At 40.7% G+C, this 24,475-nt stretch overlaps 2 protein-coding genes across 2 annotated transcripts in view; both read left to right on the forward strand.

Annotated features, from left to right (window-relative positions):
• The first annotated feature begins 1,342 nt into the window (after positions 1–1,342).
• LOC138897266 (uncharacterized) lies at positions 1,343–2,179 on the forward strand. The gene is made up of 2 exons (XM_070183228.1): positions 1,343–1,507; positions 1,808–2,179. Exons 1-2 carry the CDS (start codon positions 1,343–1,345, stop codon positions 2,177–2,179), a joined length of 537 nt encoding a protein of 178 aa, XP_070039329.1.
• An 8,390-nt stretch (positions 2,180–10,569) lies between these two features.
• LOC138897267 (uncharacterized) overlaps positions 10,570–24,475 on the forward strand; it is an 84,589-nt gene continuing 70,683 nt past the window's right edge. The window contains exons 1-4 of the mRNA XM_070183229.1: positions 10,570–10,717; positions 10,870–11,057; positions 12,370–12,702; positions 14,156–14,257. Of these exons, the coding sequence (XP_070039330.1) occupies positions 10,570–10,717; positions 10,870–11,057; positions 12,370–12,702; positions 14,156–14,257 (771 nt within the window). The remainder of the gene's footprint in view (positions 10,718–10,869; positions 11,058–12,369; positions 12,703–14,155; positions 14,258–24,475) is intronic.

Below are 24,475 nucleotides of genomic sequence, written 5' to 3' on the forward strand. Positions count from 1 at the left end.
AGAAGTGGTCAAACTCGGAAGTGAAGAAGACATGAAAGAAACCATAATCATTATTCATCTAGAAGCCGAGCAGAAGGAATAACTAGTTGAGATCCTCCGACAATACATCGATGTGTTTGCATGGTCATATGATGACATGCCGGGATTAAGTGCTGACATTGTCTCACATCGACTGCCCACCGATCCTACCAGACTGCCGGTCAAGTAGAAACCCAAAAAATTTAAACCTGATTTAAGTCTTAGGATAAAGGAGGAAGTGACCAAGCATATAGAGGCAAATGTGGTAAAGGTCACCCATTATCCCAGTAGGTTGGAAAATATCGTCCCAGTACCGAAGAAATATGGGAAGATCAAGATATGCATAGATTATCGAGATCTCAACAAAGCTAGTCCAAAGGACGACTTCCCTCTACCAAATATCCACATCCTCATCGACAACTACGCGAAGCATGAGCTGCAATCGCTCGTGGATTGTTTTGCTGGATACCACTAGATCTTGATGCACAAAGAAGATACAGAAAAGACGGCCTTCACCACACCGTGGGGAGTTTATTGCTATAGGGTCATGCCTTTCGGTTTTATGAATGCCGGAGCCACCTACATGAGGGCCATGACGACCCTTTTTCATGACATGATTCATAAGGAGATCGAAGTATATGTGGATGACATCATCATCAAGTCTCGGAAAATTTCAGAGCACTTGGACGATTTGAGAAAAAATTTCGAGCGCTTACGGAGGTACAATTTGAAATAGAATCCGGCAAAGTGTGCATTCGGAGTCCCTGCTGGGAGATTATTGGGTTTTATCATAAGTAGGGAAGGGATAGAACTGGACCCATCAAAAATCAATGCCATTCATTAGTTGCCACCACACAAGAGTAAGAAAGATGTTATGAGTTTCCTGGGTAGGCTAAATTACATCAGTCGTTTCATAGCCTAGTCCACGGTAATCTGTGAACCCATTTTCATGTTGCTGAAAAAGTATACTGCCAAAAAATGGACAAAAGAGTGCCAGAAAGCCTTCGACAGAATTTAGGACTATTTGTCAAATCCACCAGTGTTAGTTCCCCACGAGCCTGGGAATCCATTGTTGCTATATTTGTCTGTCTTGGAAAACGCCTTCGGCTGTGTGTTGGGATAGCATGACGAAACTGAAAGAGAGGAGCAGGCCATCTACTACTTAAGTAAGAAATCCATGCCATGCGAGGCCAGATACACTTTGATAGAACGCATTTGATGTGCTATGGCTTGGATCGCCTAGAAACTAAGGCATTACATGTCAACATACACTACGCATATGATATCTCGGCTTGACCCGCTCAATTACATCTTCCAGAAGTCGATGCAGACCGGAAAGCTAGCGAAATGGAAAATTTTCCTCAGCGAATTTGACATTGTGTACATAACTCAGAAGGCTATCAAGGGGCAAGCTTTAGCCGACCACCTCATAGAAAATCCAGTGGACGGGGATTACGAGCCACTCATTACGTATTTTCCTGACGAAGAGGTATTATTTGTTGGAGAAGATATTGAAGAGTCATACCCTGGATGAAGAATGTTTTTCGATGGAGCAACAAACTTCAAAGGAGTCGGAATTGGGGCAGTCCTAATTTCGGAGTCCGGACAGCACTATCCAGCATCGACAAAGATATGACTTTGTTGTACCAATAATATGGCTGAATACGAAGCATGCATCCTTTGGATCAGAATGGCAGTCAATATGAACGTCAAAGAACCTTTGGTCATAGGGGATTCCGATCCACTAATACACTAAGCCCAAGGGTAATGGTCCACCAAAAATGTCAAGATTCTTCCATACCTGCACTGCATAAAAGAGCTATGCAAGAAGTTCACGAAGATTGAGTTCAAGCATGTCCCCAGGATTCAGAACGAGTTTGCCGATGCCCTTTCAACTCTAACATCCATGATCCAACATCCAGACAAGAACTACATCGACCCTATCGAGGTAAAGATCAAGGATCAACATGCCTATTGCTTCCATGTAGATAAAGAGCCATATGGTAAACCATGGTATCACGACATCAGGAGATTCCTTGCAACCAAAGAGTACCCGAAGAATGCTACTAATAGTCAGAAGCGAGCCCTCAGGAGGATGGAGAATGATTTTTCTTTAACGGGGAAGTCCTGTACAGGAGGACCCCAGACTTGGGTTTGTTGAGATGTGTAGGTATCGCCGAGGCAACTAGGTTATTAGAATAAATACACACAGGAATACGTGGACCCCACATGAACGGGTTCACACTAGCCAGGGAGATCTTGAGAGTCTGATAACTTTGGATGACTATGGAAAGTGACAGTATCCGCTATGTACAGAAGTGTCACCAGTGCCAGGTTCACGGGGATTTCATTCGGGTTCTGCCAAACGAGATGAATGTGATGGATTCACCCTGGTCGTTCGCCGCTTGGGGAATGGACGCGATTGGACCTATAGAGCCCGCTGCATCAAATAGGAACAACATCATCTACCGATTTGGAATACTAGAGTCTATCATCATTGAGAATGCTGCTAACCTCAATTGTGACCTCATGAGAGAAATATGCGAGAAGTTCAGAATCTTCCACCACAACTCCATATCCTACAGACCACAAATGAATAGGGCAGTCAAGGCAGCCAACAAGAATACCAATAGGATTCTGCGAAAGATAGTGGACAATCATAGGCAATGGCACGAGAAATTATCCTTCGCCTTACTAGGTTACCGTACCACCATGAGAACATCCACTGGGGCAATACCGTACTTGTTAGTATACAACACTGAAGTTGTGATACCCGCAAAGGGTCGAGATACCATCTTTAAGGGTCATTCAAGAGGCCAAGATGGACGATGTAGAGTGAATATGAGTCAGACAGGAGCAGCTCATGCTCATCGACGAGGAGAGAATAGATGCAATATGCCATGGTCAGCTATATAAGAATAGGATGGCCAATACGTTTAACAAAAGGGTGAAGCCTCACCAGTTCACACCGGGGCAGTTGATTCTGAGGAAAATCTTTCCCCACCAAGATAAAGCCAAAGGAAATTGCGCACCAAATTGGCAAGGTCCTTACGTGGTTCACCGAGTATTGTCGAGTGGAGCTCTCATCTTGGTAGAAATGGATGGAAGAATCAACACGAAGCCTATCAACTCAGATCAATCAAGAGATACTATGTTTGAAGACAAATAGAGTTAGGTTTTGTTGTAACAGAACTATGTTCAACCCGACTTACCATGGAGGGATACGTAGGTAACCCATGTAGGGTTCGGTTTCTCTCCCTCCTTTATTTTTTAATAGAAATCCAAACATCATTTTCTGTGTGTTGCTCTGTAACTACACAGACTTGATTACCTCAGAAAACAATACGTAGGCAATTCTCATCGGATTCAGTTGTCTTTTGTAATTGAACTACGTCCTGGCCTGATTCGATTTTGATATATAGGTAGTCTGAGTCGGTTTCATTATTAATCCCATCATTCTGCATATATTGTAATTGAACTATATCTTGACGTGATTCCATTTGGATACGTAGGCTACCTTAGTCAGGCTCAGTCAATCTTCATCATATTTTATTATCATCCACGAACTACGTTCAGACCTGATTCCATTTGGGATACATAGGCAACCTGAAATGGTTCGCTCATAACCTTAGGAAAAACCTTTGTAGTGCATTTGTTCGGATTAGGATGCAGTCACAACGGCAAGTAACCGTGTTGTCAAGCATCACAAAGGGTCAAAATCAACGGGATAGAGTTTTCAAGAAGCGAGCCTCATGTTTGGAGAACCTTTCGTAGCATGTCATAATCCGGAATGACAACACTTGTTTTAAAACAAAGCTTTTCAAAATGGTTTTTCTAAAATACAGTAATTTGTTCACCTATCAAACTTTGCGGCATAGACATATCAAAGGCCAGGGCAAACCAACACTGTGGTCGACACAAACCATCTTCCCCTCTCCGACTAAGAATTTTTCTTTGAGTGCATGGTCAATAGGAAGCAAGGAAATGTTAAGATCACACTGGGGAAAATGACGGATCTTCCACTTTCCTAGGATTATCTCCCTTTAATCCATCACTTGAATTATTTGGTACAACTAAAGCTAATCCTCTAATCCTTTGCAGGTACCTCGGAGTCAGACCGCTGAAGCAGAAAAGGCACATTGTACATAGCAAACTGCCTGCTCAACTAATCGTAGCACCTTGTACAAAGCAAACCATTGGCTTCACCATTGATGTCCTATACATAGCAAACCGTCTGCTCAATGAATTGAAGCACGTTGTACAAAATGAGCCGTTGACTTCACCAATTGAAGTCCTGTATATATAAAACCGCTCAATCTATCGGAGTGTCTTGTACAAATAAAACGTCGACTTCGCCAAGCAAAGCACTGTATATAGCAAACTGTTCATTCCACCATCGGTATAATCCGCACCACCGCTCCGTCGCAATGGAGGCCAGAATAGACAGTCGCAAACCTCGTCACCGACGTTTTGCCAATCGATGGCCACAACTTAGGTTCACGGTCAAGAGTATCTCTTGGGCATGCTTTTCTTTCCTTTACTATTACCTTGAATATTTTGACGTTTTGCTCATGCAGCTTCAGGCATGATTACGTTTTAAGTCAATCACTCCCAAGCGAATTTTATTTTACATTTTCTCAGTGAAAAGCTCTCCCAACAAGAGAAGACGCACTCCACAAACCAAGCTCTCCCAACAAGCGGAGACATTTTCTCAGTGCAAAGCTCTCCCAACAAGCAGAGACACGTTTCAATGCTGTGACAGCTGCGGAACGATACACAACCCGGCTAACAAATCGAGTCAAGTTCAAGTATCCCATCATCCAAATCCCAAATAACTGCTCACCGGCAGCCAGTCATCATCATTCCTACATCATTTACATCACTTCTTAATATATTCTGCACTACAATATATTGGTATGTGTGTATTTCATTTTTTGCAGGAACAAATATTGCAACGCGAAACTCTTTCTAAGCAACAGACCAAACTACAATGCTATGAGGGACAACAAATTCATTAGAGGGCCAAGGATCCATGTTCAAGCACAAAACAACCAGTGGAACTCCAAATCTTCAAATCCTTCAAGTCAAGCCGCAAAGTTCAAGCTATCGTGAGTTCCCAATCCTCCATCTCACTGTATCGTCATAATACGATACTGGGACAATTCCTGTGAGTATCGCTTCCTCAAAATCCTCACTCCAGAACTACATGAGGCCTAATATTTATTAAGCCCGAGGTATGTAAGCAAATCAAAGCCAGACTTCGGCCCCAATTTCCCCAAAAGCTTCCCGAAATCCCCCCCCCCCTAAAATCATGCAATCCGTAATCTTCCTTAAATCCATATGCCATCCCTGCAATGTATGCCTAAAGTCAGGACAAAATTGGCTTTGGTTCAATTTTTTTTCCGAAAACTCTTCCACCATCTTCGGTCAAACATGTGCATTTGTTGACGGCCAATTTTGACCCTCCCTTTTAAAATTGATTTACTTATACTTAAATATTTACAATGAATGTTTTGAAAGCATTTTCTATCAATAATTACTTATTTTTTATAAAGTAATTAAGTATTAATTTGGAAATTAATAACCTAGTATTTGTATTATGTAATTACAAGTATTTAAAATACTCCATAGAGGTTTTATACTTAATTTAACGAATTACTTCTCAAATTTTGATTAATTAAATTACTATGCTGATAATTCAAAAACTAGTGTTATAATTTAGAAAACAAAGTATTTTATAAATAATTAATTACAATTGTTAGTAGTATATTTGATCTTTATTATTTTACTACATTTTTATTTGGAAATAATTAGCTTTATTTGAATTAATTTTAAAAAGGGCAAAAACTAAAGGGCTACAATTGCAATACCTAATTAAATACAAAGTTGCCATTCATTAAATCAATTTCAGCCCAATACACAAGCTCAGTCTGAAAATGATCCAGTCCAATTCCCTCCCTCTCCACCTTGGCAATCCATGACATTCTCATTGAATCAATGAGATCGTGCCACATCACCCATTCTTACCACTCACAAAACAAACACACACGCATCTAAACTGTTGGTTCATCTGATCAACGACTCATAATTTAATCTCCAATTTTCTTTTGATTTTTAAACACCCGCCCCATAGATCTCATCTCCAACGTCAAAATCTCATAATATGACAACCACCAAAATTCCTCCCCAAAAACCTTAAATGTCCGAATTATCAGGGCCGTTGATCAAATAATCCAACGGCCCAGATCTTTTTCCCCCACTTTGACCTAGAGACCGTCTAGTCTCATCTCCAAACTCTAGATCATTTGTCACTCTGCCCAGCTGCCTCTCTTTCCCCTTTCTCTCTCTTTTCTCTCAACCTCACAGCCCAATCAATCACCAAACCTTGCACAAATTCGTGCAAGGTCATGAGTTTACCTAGAAAATCATCCTCTCTGCCTTCTCTATCCGTGATTCTTGCTGAATCGTTCCTCTCTCATCATCAAAATTCAAAACCCCCAAATCCAAACCCTAACCCCCAGAGATGAAACCTCAAACCGCCATTGACCTTTCAAATCCATGGCATGCATGGTTATTTGTTTTGCTCATGTACTTCAAATCTCGTCACTCTTTTCATTTTTACCATTCGATTTCAAAGCCCTAATCGAAGAAGTCAGACCAAATGGTGAAACTTCAACTCGCCAAATTTCTTTCTTCATCTTTTCAAATCGAAGTAAGCCTGAGACGCTAGCTGGCTTCATCATTGATATTCGATACCCAGAGGTCAAATGTAATGACCTCTAGTATTAGGGTTCTGACCAGTGGTCTCTTATGCTTCAACGGTCGATCTCTCATATCTCTCCTCTACGGTAAAAATCCTTACTGATTTCCCCTCTGTCTCTCGGATTCTTTCACTCAATATTGCTTGCATCACTCGACAATCATCACTCTCCACTATGACAATCGATCTTTGTATTGAACAACCTATGTGATTAAGTTGCTTAACCTGCCTTAATGATTTCTCACATCTACCTAGACTTCCGACTTTACTCTAGTGTTCTGTTATAATCTTCACTTAGGTTGGAACTCTCCACATATGCTTGCATCACTCGACAATCATCACTTAGGTTTGTTGTTATAGTGTTCCTGCTTATCATGCCATATTCTTTGAGTTCTGTTATTCTATATTTAGGGTTGTTATTATAGTTTTCATGCTTATCATTCTATACTTTCTTGAGTGTTGTCATTATATACTAGGGTTTGCTGTTAAATGATTCCAGTTAGGGTATACATGAAAGTATATATAGCGTGACCCTGCCTCACTTGGTCAAGGTTTGTGAAGTCTGAGTATTCAAAAATGCTTTCCTTTCTTCACAAAAATGCTTGCTAACCCTTAAGTGTTCTTTGAGTCCTTTTTATGAATGCTTCACATCCATGTCTAACTATTAGTTGCAAATAATCCTACTAGGATGAACTTTCCTATGAACATCAGTGGTAATTGTTATGGTTAGCCAATCTCTTATGACTCAGATAATAGTTCTCCCTGTTGTGGTTGAATGTTGACTATTTTTGTAATTTGAATATGGCTCAACCATGTTAAATTATTAAACCTAGTATGTACAACTAATTTAAGTCTATTTAGTATGATGTTTCCCCTATTCTTAACCCCCTAATGATACTGATAGCCCGAATCTATAATGTTTGAGACTCATCTTGTCTTGTGAGGTTATAATATTGATTGAAATCTCTGTATGTATGGGAGTTTGGCATGATCCTTTGTTTACCCCTCATGACTTCATATTTTGAACACTATTTTGGAATTATACTTAGTCCTTCCTTTCCTCTGTCATTCTGGATTGAATCTGGTATAAGAGAAACCTTATATTTTTACTAATTGAGTGCAATAACTTGCCCGTGTCATTGTATGAATATGTACTAAGGATCTCAAGGTATTCAAGTAATGTTATTAACCTCGGTGTATGCTCATGGCAGTGTCTGGTGTCAAACTAATCTGTGACCATCCCAAAGTTGTTGCAATTCTGAACTATGTGTTATTTATCTATCTCTAAGATGCTTGATTCCAATTGTATGTTTATTTAGCAAAAACAGTATGATGTTCCTCCATATGTGTGTTTTTGGCATTAGAGCCTCGCATCTGTCTAGTATGTTAATCAATCACATAGAGCTGAAAGTATTAAAGTAAGGATTATTTCTATGTGTTTTTCCTGTGTTTTTCTGTTAAGGCAAAGTGTGCTTTTGTGGTAGGAAATGTCATAGTGGTTAATTTGCATTAAAAGAGCATCATTGGCATTCAAACCTGTAGGGAAGAATGAGTTGTTAGTGGTTAGGGGTATTTGGGAGTAGAGTTTAACTCTGGGTTGGGCTGCTCTCCCATGCACAAGCATTGCTCTGGGCCTTGAGACCCTTGGGAACTTTGAAGTGTCGGAGGATTCTAAGGGGGCATCGACCTTGAGTAGGATTCTCTCCTTAGCCCTTAATTCATTGACACTTATTACTCTCTTTGGGTTTGGTGTTTAATGACAACGAATGGTGTTCAATGTGGGTCATTCAATATACACAATCTCCACATTAGTATGACTTCCTTAGTATCTGTCAGTGATCTTATATTTTAGTATTTTCTTGCAAATTTCATCTATCGATATATGTATGGTATTGTTATTCTAATGACCTTCTCTTTTCTTTTTTGGACATGTACAATGATTTGGCCTGCTCAGTTTTGTAGGAACTCAAGCCCAAATCCAGCCTTGCTATGGTCCAAGGGTCTACCATCGCTCGTCCCTGTTATTGTTGGGCCTGCCTTTTGAGCCCCAAACCTCCCAGAGTCACTTCTTTCCCTTCGCTTCTTTATTTACTATTTTTGTTATTCTTCAGTTTCACTATGTCGTTACTCTTTACTGTGTTCATGTTATTTTATCTCATATGTATATGACAAGTATATATTAGATTGAATGCTTTATTTTATCTTTTAACTCACATAAAATAACTTAGGCAAGCCTTGGAGAACCTAGGATTAAAAGAAGCCTTAGTTAGTAATTAATTCCATGAACTATTATTAACTTATTACGCTTTGCTAATTAAAGATTTTTTAAGCCCAAGGCTTAACAAAGGCAGTAGTCTCTCTTTCAAAGGCAAAATCGGAATTGTCACGAGTTTAAATTTTTTAAAAAGGGATCAACCATTTCGAAAAGATTAAGGTGCTGCTAGCCCAAAAACAAAGGCTTTCAAACAGTTTTCTTCAAGATCAGCTGCTTAAAACCAAGGTACATCTTAAGTTCATTTTTACCTCATTAGAATAATATGAACTTCCATGATTTAGGAAACAAAGTGTATTACTTAGCTTTTTCAAACCACTTTCATAACAAATGTTCCATCTTTCAAAGTTCTTTTCAAGATTACATATACTAACGTTATTTTCCTAAAACTCTTCTTTAAAGTTCATCCTCTTTAAACCATGCTCTTCCTTTATAGATATTATCCCCTAATATATGGTAAGCTACACTCTTTGAACACTAGTTAAGGCATAGTACAAATAATTTCTCCCAAATCTATTCTAAGTCCAAAATCTACCTCAGGTAGATTTTAAGGGGTGCCTAACACATTCTCATTAGAAGAACAAGAACTCTTACCCATAGCGTCACATGTTAGTAGACTTATAAAGAATATAACCTTTAATAATTAAATAGGTACCCTAGTATACCTTTAAATATTATGTGGTGACTCTTTTTCATCAACAACAGAGAAACCACAAGTTGAATCTTGTTTTGACTATTGCAAAATAGGATGAAATAGTAAGGACACGTGCTACTGGATCGAGCGAACGACCACCAGTACCACCAGCTAGGGCCGCGAGAGGCCGGGGCTACCATAGAGGCCAAGGTACAGCTCTTTTAGCAGCTAGAGCATCACGTGTGGGGCCACTATTTGCTCCAGCTCAAGAGCAGATACCATATGTGGTTGAGTCGGTGGGACCAGCTCAGGTGCCAGGTGTGCCCATTGTGATTCTAGGCCTTTAGGAGGCTCCGGCCAAGATATTGTCTATATGCACTAGCCTTGCTCAAGCGGTTTCAGTTCTGGTCGCACCAGCCACTTCTAAGGCGGGGGGAGATGCTCAAACTCCCGCCGCCCGTACTCCAGAGTAGGTGGTTCAGGGTCTTCAGATACCGGGGGTACTACTAGCCCAGTCGGTTATAGTTGCTCAGGCCCAGGTGGGTGCACCTGTGAGTGACGGGGAACAACAGAGGCTAGACTGGTTTGGGAGGCTCAGGTCTCCAGCTTTCAGTGGGGCCGAGTCAGAGGATGCTCAGAATTTCTTAGACAGGTGCGAGCATATCCTTCGCATGACTGGTATTCTAGAGACTAGTTGAGTCTCATTTTACTACTTTTCAACTGACAGGGGAAGCCTTCAGATGGTGGGAGGCCTATGAGTTGATCAGGCCAGCCGACGCTGCACCACTTACATGGCATGAGTTCTCATAGTGGGTTCGTCACCCGATCAGGTTGGTTCCTACAGAGAGGGAGAGAATTAGCGTCAACTATGGACTGCACTTTGTCATGGCTTGGGTGATTACATTCGGTGCTAGGTTCGACAAGGTGGTTGATATTGCTAGGCATTTGGAGCAGGTCCAGAGTCAGGGGCGTGAAGAGAGGGAGGCCAAGAGGCCTCATGGTTCGGGTGGTTTCAGCAGTGTTACTTCTGGAGGTCAGTCCCACCACGGTAGGGGTCATCCTTATAGGCCCACTCAGATGGCTCGTCCGGTTCATGATGGTGTATCAGCTAGCCATGGTACATAGAGTGCTCGTCAGCCATTTTTAGTTCCCTCCTAGCTCAAATTTCATCTCGTGCTCCATCAGTTCAGGGTTCATCTATACCAGGTTCTTCTAATAGCTATTTTGGTTTTCGGTATCCGATTCAATCTCCACCACCATTGGCGGATCAGAGTGGCTTCCAGTGCATGGAGTTTGGACATGTGTGGAGGCAGTGTCCATATCATTTTGGAGGTCCAGTTCAGCAGAGGGGTCTAGTTATGACTTCCATAATGGTTACTTCACCACCCGCTCGCGGTGGGGCTTAGGCAGCTAGAGGTCTCCCTAGAGAGGGAGGCCGATCAGGTGGCGGTCAGGCTCGATGCTATGCTTTTCCCGCCAGGCCAGAGGCTGTTGCTTTAGTTGCAGTGATTACAAGTATTGTCTTAGTATGCCGCAGGGATGCTTCTATATTATTTTACCCTAGTTCCACTTATTCATATGTATCATTGTATTTTTCTCATTATTTGGATATTCCCCATGAGTCCTTAGTTTCTCTTATTCATGTATCTACGCCAATAGGCGATTTTATTATTATGGACCGTGTGTATCGGTCGTGTGTGGTGACAATTGGGGGAATGGAGATGAGATTTGATCTCTTATTACTTAGTATGGTTGATTTTGATGTGATTCTGGGCATGGATTGGTTGTCCCCATGTCATGCTATTCTGGATTATCATGCTAAGACCGTGATGTTGGCAATGTTGAGGTTACCTAGGATCGAGTGGAGAGGTTCTCTAGACTATGTTCCCAGTAGGGTGCTTTCATATATGAAGGCCCAACGGATGGTTGGGAGGGGGTGTTTGTCATATTTGGCTTTTGTGAGGGATGTTGGTGCTGGTACTCCTACCATTAATTCTATTTCGGTTGTGCAAGACTTTTAGAATGTGTTTCTAGCAGACCTGCCGGGCATGCCACCCGACAGGGACATTGATATTGGTATTGACTTGGTGCCGGGCACTTAGCCCATATCTATTCCTCCATATCATACTACAGCAGCAGAGTTGAAGGAATTGAAAGAGCAGCTTCAGGAGCTTCTTGAAAAGAGGTTCATTAGGCCTAGTGTGTCACCTGGAGGTGCACCGGTTCTGTTTATGAAGAAAAAGGATGGTACTATGCAATGTGCATTGACTATAAAAAGTTGAACAAAGTTACAATTAAGAGAAAGTGTCCTTTGCCGCACATTGATGACTTATTTGACCAGCTTCAGGGAGCTAGAGTGTTCTCTAAGATTGATTTGAGGTTTGGGTATCACTTGTTGAAGATTTAGGACTTTGATATTCTGAAGACGACATTCAAGACACGCTATGGTCACTACAAGTTCCTTGTGATGTCTTTTGGGTTGACCAATGCCCCAACAACATTCATGCATCTGATGAACATCATATTCCATCCATATCTTGATTTGTTTATCATAGTATTTATTGATGATATCCTGGTGTACTCACGTAGCCAGGAGGAGCATGCACATCATCTGAGGATTGTAGTACAAACATTGAGAGAGGAGAAGCTTTATGCTAAGTTCTCCCAGTGTGAGTTTTGGCTCAGTTTGATGGTGTTCTTGGGGCACGTGGTGTCCAGCGAGGGATCAAGGTGTATCCAAAGAAGATTGAGGCAGTTCAGAGTTGGCCCAAACCATCTTCAGCTACTGAGATTCGGAGTTTTCTTTGCTTGGACAGATATTATCGTCACATCGTGGAGGGCTTCTCGTCCATTAGAGTGCCTTTGACCAGGTTGACCCAAAAGGGTGCTCCATTCAGGTGGTTGGAGGAGTGTGAGGAGAGCTTTCAGAAGCTCAAGACTACTCTAACCACAACTCCAGTTCTTGTTTTGCCTTTATTATCAGTTTTTTATACAGTGTATGTGATGCTTCTCGGATTGGTATTGGGTGTGTCTTGATGCCGGAGGGTAGAGTGATTTCTTATGCTTCACGCCACTCAAATCCTCATGAGAAGAGCTCCCCGTTCATGATTTGGAGTTGGCAGCCATCATTCTTGCATTGAATATTTGGAGAAATTATCTCTACGGCATGTCTTGTGAGGTATTTACAGATCATCGGAGTCTTCAACACTTGTTCAAGCGAAATGATCTAAATTTAAGGCAGCGGAGATGCTTGGAGCTGTTAAAAGACTATGATATTGCCATTGTTTTTATCTCGGGAAGGCCAATATGGTGGCCAATGCCTTGAGTAGAAAGGCGGTGAGTATGGGTAGCTTTGCATACATTATTGTTGATAAGAGACCATTAGCATCGAATGTTCAGGCCTTTGACAATCAGTTCGTGAGGTTGGATCTTTCGGAGCATAGCTGCGGATGTAGGGTCAGATTTGAATGCCCAATGTGGATGGGTTACGTGAGTTGATTCTTGAGGAGACCCACAGTTTGTGATATTCCATTCATCTGGGTGCCACAAAGATGTATCAGGATTTGAGGTAGCAATATTGGCAGAGAAGAATGAAGAAGGATATAGTGGATTTTGTAGCTCGGTTCTTAAACCGTTAGCAGGTGAAATACGAGCATCAGAGGCCGGGCAATTTGCTTCAGAGGCTTGAGATTCCTGAGTCGAAATGGGAGCGTATCACCATGGACTTCGTAGTTGGGCTCCCATGAGCTTTGAAGATGTTTGATGCTATTTGGGTGATTGTGACCAGTTGACTAAGTCCGGACATTTCATTATAGCTGGGACTACCCATTCTTTGGAGTAGTTAGCTAAGATTTGTATCCGCAAGATTGTTTGCCTTCACGGTGTGTCGGTGTCCATTATTTCAGATTGGGGCACGCAGTTCACATTGTAGTTTTGGAGAGCAGTGCAGCGAGAGTTAGGCACATGGGTTGAGTTGAATACAACATTCCACCTCTTGATATACAGACAGTCCGAGCGCACCACTCAGATATTAGAGAATATGACACGTGCTTGTGTGATGGATTTTGTGGGTTCTTGGGATCAGTTTCTACCACTTGCAGAGTTTGTCTACAATAATATCTACCCATCGAGTATTCAAATGGTGGCAATGCCGGTCTTGGGTTGGTTGGTTTGAGCTGGGTGAGACTAGGCTATTGTGTACTGACTTGGTTCAGAATGCTTTGGAAAAGATTAAGTTAATTCAGGATCCATTTCGCACGACATAGTCTAGACAGAAGATTTATGCAGAGAAGGTATTGCTCATAGTTTCACCCATTAAGGGTGTTATGTGGTTCGGGAAGAAGGGTAAGTTGAGCCCTCGATATATTGGCCCTTTTGAGGTGGTTGAGAGGATTGGAAAGGTGGCTTACAAGCTTGTATTGCCACCTAATCTATCAAGTGTTCATCAGTGTTTCATGTTTCTATGCTCCAGATGTATTTTGGTGATCCGTCTCGTGTTTTGGACTTCAGTACTGTTCAGTTAGATGGGGATTTGACTTGTGATATGGAGCTGGTGGCCATTTTGGATCGGCAGGTTCAAAAGTTGAGGTAAAAGAATATAACTTCAGTGAAAGTAAAGTGGAGAGGTCAGCCAGTCGAAGAGGCTACTTGGGAGACCGAGCAGTAGATGCGGAGCAGCTATCCACGTCCATTTGAGGCTCCAGGTATGATTCTAAACCCGTTTGAGGATGAATATTTTTTTAAGAGGGGGAGAATAAAATGATCCGGCCGGCAGTTTTGATTATTGTAGCCTATTGCGATCACGAGAGGGGGTTCGGGTCGCGTAGAAGGATGAGACAGGTGGGGCAGCAGGCTTGTAAGCCTTTACGTTCACGGGAGATGGTTTACGATCGCGTAGGTATGGGTTCATTGGTCATCACATTCACGTAAGAGGATTTTTGGCAGTTGAGTTTTTGTGCTTCGTGAACGCGAGGCACTTTCCGCGTTCGCCAAGACGGGCCTCTGGGCAGCAGATATTTAATTTCAAAATTGAGGGTTTTGACCCAATTTTCATATTTTGAGCTAGAGACCTCAGTTTTGGGAAATTCTTGAAGGGATTTTCAACGAGTTGATTGGGGTAAGTTATTATAACTCGTATTTGGTTAATATACATGAATCTATCATTGTTTTTACTATTTAATTAGTGTTTTGGGTTGGATAATTGGGGGAAATTGTAGAAACTTCATAAACTATATTTTAAGGATTTGAAAGGCGATTTGGGGTTGGAATTGGATGATTTTGGTATGGTTTGACTCGTTATTGAATGGGTGTTTGGATTTTGTAAATTTTGTTGGATTTTGAGACGTGGGCCCGGGGCTGTCTTTTTGACTTTGGTTAAAAGAGTTAGTTTTATCGTTTGGAATCGATTCCTATCACTTGTATTGATTGTATTAAGTTGTTTGTGGATGGGTTCGAGTCGTTCGGAGGCCGATTCGCGAGGCAAGGGCTTGTTGGAGTAGAGATTTGCACGGTTTGAGCTAAGTAACACTTCTAAACTTACTACTGAGGGTATGAATCACTGAACTACGTGTTATGTAGTTGTTGTTGAGGTGATGCACATGCTAGGTGATGGGCGTGTCGGCGTGCACCGTGGTAATTATGACTCGGTTGATTCCGTGGTACTGTGTAGTTATCAAATCTTGTTGTTATTGATGTAATCTGCATGTGTTAGAGAAATTGAGCTGTGATCCATGTTAGAAATCATGTTTAGGCTATATGTTGGTACTGTTGGGACCCACCGAGGTTATTTTTGTTGTTGAGTTATTTGCTTAAATTGCAATTATGTACTCAGTCACATTCATCATTTGTATATCATATCTTAGTCTCTGTTATCATTTAGTGTTACATTATGTATCATTGCTGGGGCTAATTGGCATGAGATTTGTGAGCCCAAGAGATCGGAGAGATTGATGACTGAGTTGAGGCTGATGGCCTGATTGTGAGTGATATTTATGGGATCGGAATGCACGCCACATCATGCTTTATTGATTCATGATGGGATCGGGATGCACGCCGCAACATTCCATGTTGGCTTATATTAGCGCTTGGGCAGGATTCGCCCCTCCGGTGTCTGATATGCTAGCAGTGAGCGCAGGTACCGTTGAGTGCTGAGTGCGAGTGACGATTGAGAGTGCAGAGCAATTGAGCGTGCTGAATGAGGTTGAATACTCCGAGAGTGAGATCATATGAGTTTATCATTGTGTTTTATTACAGGTGACATGCATATTTGACATGTAGACGTAGAGATGTGGCATTCCTCATGTTAGCTATACTTATCATATTTTAGTAGTATTGAGCTTAAACTGTTGAACATGAAAGCATGTCTACATTTCTGTACTGTGTATGAACTGATTATGAGACTTCTCTGAATTATTACTGTTATTTCCCTGTAATACCTGTACTATTATTATTTGGATTTGGACTGTACCTTTCTACACTCGTCACTGCTTTTAGCCCAAGGTTAGTCCTGTTACTTATTGAGTACATTCGGTCGGTTGTACACATACTACACTCTGTACTTTGTGTGCAAATCCAAGTACATCTGAACCCGGTGGTTGCTAGACTTGGATTATTATCTGCTTGGAGATTTTTGAGGTAGCTGCTTTGGCGTCCAAAGACATCGACTCTCCTTCTTTTCAGTTTATTTAGCATTATTCTATCTTTCCAGAAAATTGTATTAGAAGTTTTGACTGTGTTGAAATTTAGCAGCTCATGTACTCGGTGACACCCTGATTTTGGGGACTTTGTATTTGAGTCGCAGTTATTCTTATTGGTTATTTATGAGATTTTTTACTGTTAAACTTATTTTATCATTTTTTTCAATTTAAAATGCATAGTTATTTGTTATAGGCGCCATTACGACATGTGAGATTTGGGTCATGACATAGTCGAAAGTTGAAAATATGAAGAATTGGAGAGTTCACAAGTTTGACCGGGAGTTGCCTTTGATGGTATCAGGTTCATATTATTGTTCCGGGATATGGAATAGGTTGGTTATGCCATTTGGGACTTGTGTGCAAAGTTTGGTGTAGATTTAGAATGTCTTAGTGTGCTTTGATCTTGATGTTATTCGTGGTGTTTTGAGCATTGGGATGAGTTTGGATGATGTGTTCGGACTTGTTGGTGTGATTGGACGGGGTCCCATGGGGCCTCAGAGCATTTCGAGTTGATTTTAGACCATTTGAGTACATGTTGGCATTGTTGGTTTTTGGCTGGAATCTAGTGCAACGTACCTGCGGCATAGAGAAGCGCACCTGCGGAGCCGCATGTGCGAGTCCTTGGGCACAGAAGCGGAAGAAGGTATGGTCCATGAGGATCGCATCTGCACTGGAGTTGCAATGGAGCGAGGTCGCGTACGCGAGATGTGGAGATTTTGCTGTAAAAGAGAGCGGTCAACATGGTAAGTGAATCTAGCATCTGCAAATGTTTTGCCGGAGATGCGACGTCGCAGAAGCGACCATTATGACCGCAGGTGCTGAAATCCCTAGCAGTATGTTATATTTGAGGCTTTGCTTTATTTATCTTATTTTGAGATTATGAGTTCGGTTTGGAGCGCTTTTATGGCAATTTTCACCGACTTGGATTGGGTAAGTGTTCTTAACTCGGATTTTGGTTATTATTTATGAATTTATCTTTTATTTTTGAATTTGATTGGTAAATTTAAGGAAGAAATTTGGGGGTTTTGCCTACACTTTAAGAGAGTATATTTTGTGAATTTGAGTACCAATTTGGACTCGGTTTTGGAAACTAATTATATATTTAGACTCGGTAGGTTATGGGTCACTGGATTTCGGTATTGGTTTCCGATTTTGTTCATGCAGGCCCGAGTTGAATTTTGTTGACTTTTGAGATTTTCTTCAAAGATCGAAGCTTTATGGATTGAGGTCACTTCCTATAGTATTGTTGACTTCAATGGATGATGTTTTGCTTGTTTGCACGATTGGAGAGCTAGATCGAGATTTTGATGCGATTCGAGGTCGAAGACTAGTCTGGATGAGGTTCTTGCCTAAGCTTGGTTTGAGGATAATTTCCCCATTGGCTATGATATTTTTTATATGTTGGGGGTGACGTATATGCGAGGTGACGTGTATATGTGTGCTCTATGGTTATTCATGATCCAGCTAGAATCTAAGACCATTAGATGCCTTGTTTTGCTATCATGCTTCTGTGATATCATGTTTTATCCATTTGTATGACTACGTGAGTTATTATTCATGTTAGAAATCATGTCTAGGCTATCTGTTTATTTTTTTGAGACACGACAGGGCAATTTTTGCTATATTGAGCTATTTTCCTTAGACGTAGTCATACTATTCAACCATGATATTATATCTGCATGTTATATCTCTATCTTTGTTCACTTTTGGTATGTTATCTCAAATGTTGTTAGTGTCCTTGCACGTGACGCAAGTTTGAGCTGAATTGTAGCACGTAGGTATATTTCGTGTGGTATATTGAATTATTTTTCTGTGAGTTATTAGCATATGAAGACGTGAGCGGATTGATGATTGATCTTGGGCCATAAAGCTGTGTTGGTATTGATATTAAGGTGACATGTGCGTCAGGCCCATGATAGGTTGAGTGGTATTGATATTAAGGTGACACGTACGCCATGTCCCATATTGGTTTAGATAATATTGATCGTTGACTTTGATCTAATCAGTGCTTGGGCAAGGACCCACCCCTCCGGAGTCAGGTACTAATCGTGGCGCATGCACAGGGTCATATATATGTAAGTGTGTGGGAGTTGTGTCAAGCAATCGTACAATGCTGAGTGTATGTATGTACGTGTGTGAGGGTAAATGGGCTTTGAGCCAGGTACCGTGAGCGTGCTTAGAGTATGATTGAGGGATACTTTGTGCCATGAAATATAAATGTGCTGAGATTATCTATACTTGACATTTAAATTGTGATTCTTTGTTCATTTGGCATGTATAACTGATATGCAGGGATAGAGTTGTATTATCCCTCATGTTAATTGGTATATGATGACTCTACTTGATATTTAGAGCTTGATATCACCGTTTTATCTTGTTATTGACCTGTCTTAGTGAATTCCGTGGAAGTTAATGCCTTGATTGTTATATCTGAAAAGCATGTTTATTTCTTATTCTATTGTGTTAAGCTAAGCCTATTATTATTTGAGCTATTTTCCTTCCACATGCTATTATTCTGCTGTTATTGTTATTGTTGACTATGAAATGTGAGCATCAGACCTTTCCAAGATCGTCACTGCTTTCAGCCCGAGGTTAGGCTTGCTACTTATTGAGTACATAGGGCTAGTCATACTCATACTACACTTTGCACTTCGTGTTCAAATCCAGGTATTGTTGATCATGGTAGTTGTCCATAAGTTGGATCCATATTAGCTGGGTGATTTTTAGGTAGCATTGTTGTCCGTTCGCAGGACTTGAAGTCTCTTTTCTATGAGTTTATATTATTAATGTTCTATCTTTTATAGAATAGTGTATTTCGAGATCAGACTCTGTATTTAAATTCTGTAGCGCTTATGTATTTAGTGACACCAGGTCATGGGATGGATTTAGTTGTCTTTTTATTATTGACTACAATTAATTATCATTATTTTTGTTGACAATACTATTTGATACTGCTATTTAAGTTTGTTTATGCTTATTGCTTGCTTGCATAGCATGCGGTGTTGGGTACCTTCACGACTCTGGTGGAAGTTTGGGTCGTGATAAGTTAGTATTAGAGCCCTAAGTTGTATAAAACTCATGATTCATGAGCAGGTCTAGTAGAGTCTTGTGGATCGGTATAGAGACGTCTGTACTTATCTTTGAGAGGCTATAGGGCTTTAGGAAACTTCCCCTTTCTTAATTTCTTATCGTGCGATTTTATCTCGACTTGAAGCCTATATCTTAAGTTCATTCCTACTCATTTTTACGTGATTTTTGAGTACTTCTGATGGGCACCGGCAAACTTTGATGATGATACAGACATGGTGTGGGATGTGTTTCCCGTGTGTGAGAGGTTAGAATACTATTGTCACTTTGTGAATGAGTTATCATCTATTAAAGCCCTGGAGTTGGTGTTGTCCATGGGTTCGGGGACTTATATATTGTATTGTGAAGATTCACACATTGATTTTGATGCGTGGGAGCAGACTGGTGGATTTATTGCTTAAGCTTACGGTCGAAGCAGCCCATGAGAATGATTAGTTGGTTCACAGTTTAAATCTTGGTATATGGGCCATGAATGTTTAGGCCCTGGTCGATATATTTACAAGATTGGGTATTTCTGGGTTGAGTAGAGCTCTCGCTTGTTTTGTTGCATAGTTATCCTTATTTGAATGCATCTAGGATCGTTAGTATGATGGTTTCCCTTTCCTTAGCCTTAGGAGCACGGTGTTTCGAGGTAGTGCTAAGGAGGTGTTCCTTGGTGTGGATGGTGTGTTATGACTTTTGGGTCCGATTTGCATCCCCATTGTTGATGATTCAAGGGAGATGACCCTTGAGGAGGCTCATTGTTATGGTATTCTATTCGTCCAGGTGTTATAGAGAGGTATCGTGGTTCGAGGCAGCATTATTTGTCATGTTTCATGGTGCTTGATTGTCAACAAGTCGAGAATAAACATCAGAGACCGAGTGGTTACTTCAGAAGATGGCTATACTGATGTAGAAGTGAGAGCATATCATTGTAGATTTTGTGCTAGGATTCCCACAGTTTTCGAGAATGTTTGATTCTATTGGGTTCATTATGGATAGTTGAGTGTATTTTATATTAGTAGCGACTTCTCATATTTTGAGAGTTCGAATTTGACGAGAAGGATTTGTTTGAGCTACTAAGGGATTGTGAATGCTTGATTATCATATTGGTGTGAATACCATCTTTAGTTGGGATGTGTTGAAAGGTCTTCTAGTTGTCTATTGATGGAATGAAATAGATTTCTGCAGATTGTTGATGAATGTGGACTCGGGAGGATTCATTGATTACATAGAGTTGTACTATGGTAGGTCATAGAAATATGTTTATATAAGGTCACACTGGTGGACAATCTCTTGGTAGAAGGTTGGTGGTTTCCTGATATCTTATGAGGTTTCTATAAGGAGTTTTACCTTACACCTAGTCGGATGCATGTACTATGAAATGGGTTTGGATCGTTTTTGAGGAAGATGTAATGACTGTCACGAGGTTGAGTGTGCATTTGGGTAGATGATTTAGGATGCATCATGGTTGGTGCGCTAGAGTAATTCATTTGTGTAACAATGTAGGATCATGGTAGCTAAAGAGGAGCGGTCATTATGGGTTCCTGGATTATATGATGGCGACATAGCACTAAGTAGGGGAGCCTACCGTGTGTTGTGATAGATTCTAGACTCAAAGATGCTTGGGGATTAGATATGATCTTTGAGGGATGACTCTAACAATGATTTGAGCAAAGAACTGTTGGGTGCGAGTTGTATTTCATCTTAGTGATATGTAGAGATTGTGGAAGGACTCAAGTTCGATATTCTTCTATGGAAGTAGTGTGCAAGGGAAGGATTCGCTCAGTTATTTCATTTTGGTGTATTCAAGTGCCAACAGAGCACTAATCATTCGGCATGATTAGTTACATATTCGAGTTTCAGGATAGAGTGTACGACTCTTGAGAAGGTTCTGATGGATTCAAGAATCAATATGTGGTATCTAAGAATTTTCGGATTTGTGTGTGACAAACGATTCGAGAATTGTGTTGGTTATGGAAAGGACTTAGGGCATTTCTGTATATCGGTTCTTCGACGCAGCATTAGAGAGATGAAAGGGGGCAACTTCAGATTTATAAAAGGCTTATTCAGAACATGTACTTGGATTGGAGGTACTGCCAGATGTATAATACGGAATAAATGGCTCACGTGTCTTAGGACAACGAGATTTCACATTAGGATTACCGCGGATGAGTTTTGATTGAGGTCCATAGTATACTTGGAAAGAGTAGCATTGCTGTGAAGGTGGGGCATGAGTAATCTGAAGGATTTGAACCCGTTTAGCAATGGTTTAGTTTAGCATGGTAATGGAACAAATGGTTCCTTTGGCATTATACAGCTTTACAGGTGTCTTTGTGGTAATATTGTTGGGTTTGGTAGTCTGTGTGACTTGGGTGATTCAGAGGTATTTGGTTCGGTTGGCTTGGCTATGTTCATATGTATTCTGAAGAGTTGAGATGATTTCGACCACGACGTGCGGTTGATGTCCTCTACAAACATGAGAATTTTGTTGTGCATTGTGCTTTTCCCTTGAATTGATCTTAGTTGTAGGTTTTGAGTCGATGGAGTTTGTCTCCTAGTCATGATTCAAAATTGATAATGGGATTCTCGTATTTTTGCATATTAGCATGATTGATGCAGTGAGCTGTGTGGGATTGGGATTTACATAGACAAGGTTGCAGTACAGTTTTGATATAAGTATAATAAATTATGGACAACATGGGAAATATCAGATGTTAAGAGAATACTAGAACTATTTTCGGTATCGCTTGGGAAGGGTGTGTTTTGTGGAAGATACATTGTGTATTGATTGCGGATGCTTGGATAGTACTACATCGATTGCATAGTTGCTAACCCAGGTTTTGTTGCCAGGTGCGGGAGGTTAGTATCTCCCATAAGATGATTGTGTATGTGTGACGTATCGGCCAGTTAAGTGGAAGAGCTAGGGATTAGGTATGGAGATCTAGGTATGTTACATCCCGTATTTTCGTACGATAAAGGTTCGTCGTAAGTTAATCGACGCAAGTTCGGGAATGAAATTATTTCATGATTATAAGCATTATGCTATTTTAAACAAGTGATGAGTAAATTGGTGAAGGTGAGAAGGTAAGAAAATCAAAGAAAATGAATTTCGTCGAAGTTTGACAAGTGACATTTTGGGATAAGTTTAATAGCCAATAACGTGGCAGCAACTTAAAGATATTTGATGACTCTTCATTTTAGGCAACCAAACTAGATAACACACGGACTACATTTCTTAGTCATCCGTAACTTTGCCTCAAGGTCTCCGTAATTTGTTCCCGGATGGAGCAATTTATATTGGTAGTTACTTACTCTTGTTAAAAGCCTGGTTTTATTTAAAGTAGAATATATTTAAGTGACAAATAAGCTTCACGCAAAGTGCAATCTAGTTAGAAACAATTAGACAGAATTTCAAGTCATCCTTCAGTTGTTCTTGTAAAAAGCTCTCAACCAAGTTAACTTTTAAGCCATTCTTAGTTGCAAGAGTTGGCAGAAAAATTGAAAAGTATGAAAGCACCACAATATGATGTTGTATGTTACAACAGAGAGTCATATGAGCAACGCCAAGACCTTCGACAATCTAAATTAACGTGAGATTTTACAATTTTAAGGGAGTACGGTGCAACCTTTTCCAAGAATATCATACGAATTTTTGCCTATTCCAGGTATGTAAAGGCTAAGCTCTTCCTTCATTTTGCATGATCTCGCAATTACACAAGTTTGATAACGAGGTATAAAGAAAAAAATTCATGTCCCGGAATTTACGTATATTTTTCCTAGTCTTGTAAGTACAATATTCAATTAAGTATTTTCTTTTTCCAGTCAAGAGAGCAGAGAGTCTATATATACAGTATTATAGTATATTCATTACCATCGAGCTATAATCGATGGGCAGGCCCCTATTGGGCAACCTCTGATCAGATGGTAAGTTATATACCGAGCCTACTGTGGCCGAGCGCCTATGAGCGAGCCCAGTTGGCCGAGATACAGAGCCTAGTATGGCCGAGCGCCTATGAGCGTGCCTACTACGGCAGAGAAGTTATATATATACCAAGTCTTATAAGGCCGGACAACTATTTTACTTACTATATTGAGAGAGTTGAGTCAGTATCAGTAGGTAAGCATATCTTCAGATTATCATTGACTTCAAGTTGCTTTCAGTTATTATATTATCAGTTCAGTTTTATCTTTCAGTATAGTGCCTTACATACTCGGTACATTATTTCGTACTGACGTCCCTTTTCCTGGGGGCGCTGCATTTCATGTGTGCAGGTTCAGACAGACAGACGGGTATACCTCCTCATTAAGTGTTGCCTCAGTTCAGCTTGATCGGTAAGTTCCATGCCTTTCGGAGTTGCCGGGTCTAGAGCAATAGAGGCTTGTAGACATATCCTGTCAGTTAATGCAGTATGTTGGGCTTGTAGGCCTTTTATGTATATTTTGTTTGATTGTCAGCTGTATTAGTTATAACGGCCTTGTCGGCCCAGCTTTTTAGTGACATTTAGTCAGTATTCGCAATTGTCTTGCATTGTGGCCGATGGCCAAAGTATGATATCATATGTTCAGAGTCCCTTAGTCGTAAGTTGGTACGCGAGGATAGGTGAGGCACCGAGTGCCACTCTCGCCCCTCCAGGTTCGGGTCGTGACAAAAGTGGTATCAGAGCAGTTCTGTCCTAGGGAGTCTACAAGCCGTGTCTAGTAGAGTCTTATTTATGGGTGTGTCGTGCACCACACTTATAAGTAGGAGGCTACAGGGCATTTAGGACTATCACTATTTCTTCTTACTCTAGATCGTGTGGTAGAGCTCAGTTGTAAGAACTCAATTCCTAAACTCTATCTTATTCGTAATACAACGATGCTTACATCCAAAAAGGCAGTTGGTAAGAGATATATCTGTGGAAGAGTTGAGTCAGAGGAATTCAATTTTTGCATCATGCTTATGATGGATAAATATGAGGTATTCAGCAGATCATGTGTATACTAAGATGTGTAAGCCTCTTGATAAGGAACCTTAAGGTAATAATATT

This window comes from Nicotiana tomentosiformis, chromosome 8, assembly GCF_000390325.3.
Source record: "Nicotiana tomentosiformis chromosome 8, ASM39032v3, whole genome shotgun sequence".
Taxonomy (NCBI): domain Eukaryota; kingdom Viridiplantae; phylum Streptophyta; class Magnoliopsida; order Solanales; family Solanaceae; genus Nicotiana; species Nicotiana tomentosiformis.

Bases quoted from the DNA above. Each gene is read 5' to 3' on its own strand.
- LOC138897266 (XM_070183228.1), top strand. From the start codon at position 1,343: ATGCAGACCGGAAAGCTAGCGAAATGGAAAATTTTCCTCAGCGAATTT. The intron at 1,508-1,807 runs GTATTATTTGTT...AAAAATGTCAAG, and splicing joins CGTATTTTCCTGACGAAGAG to ATTCTTCCATACCTGCACTG.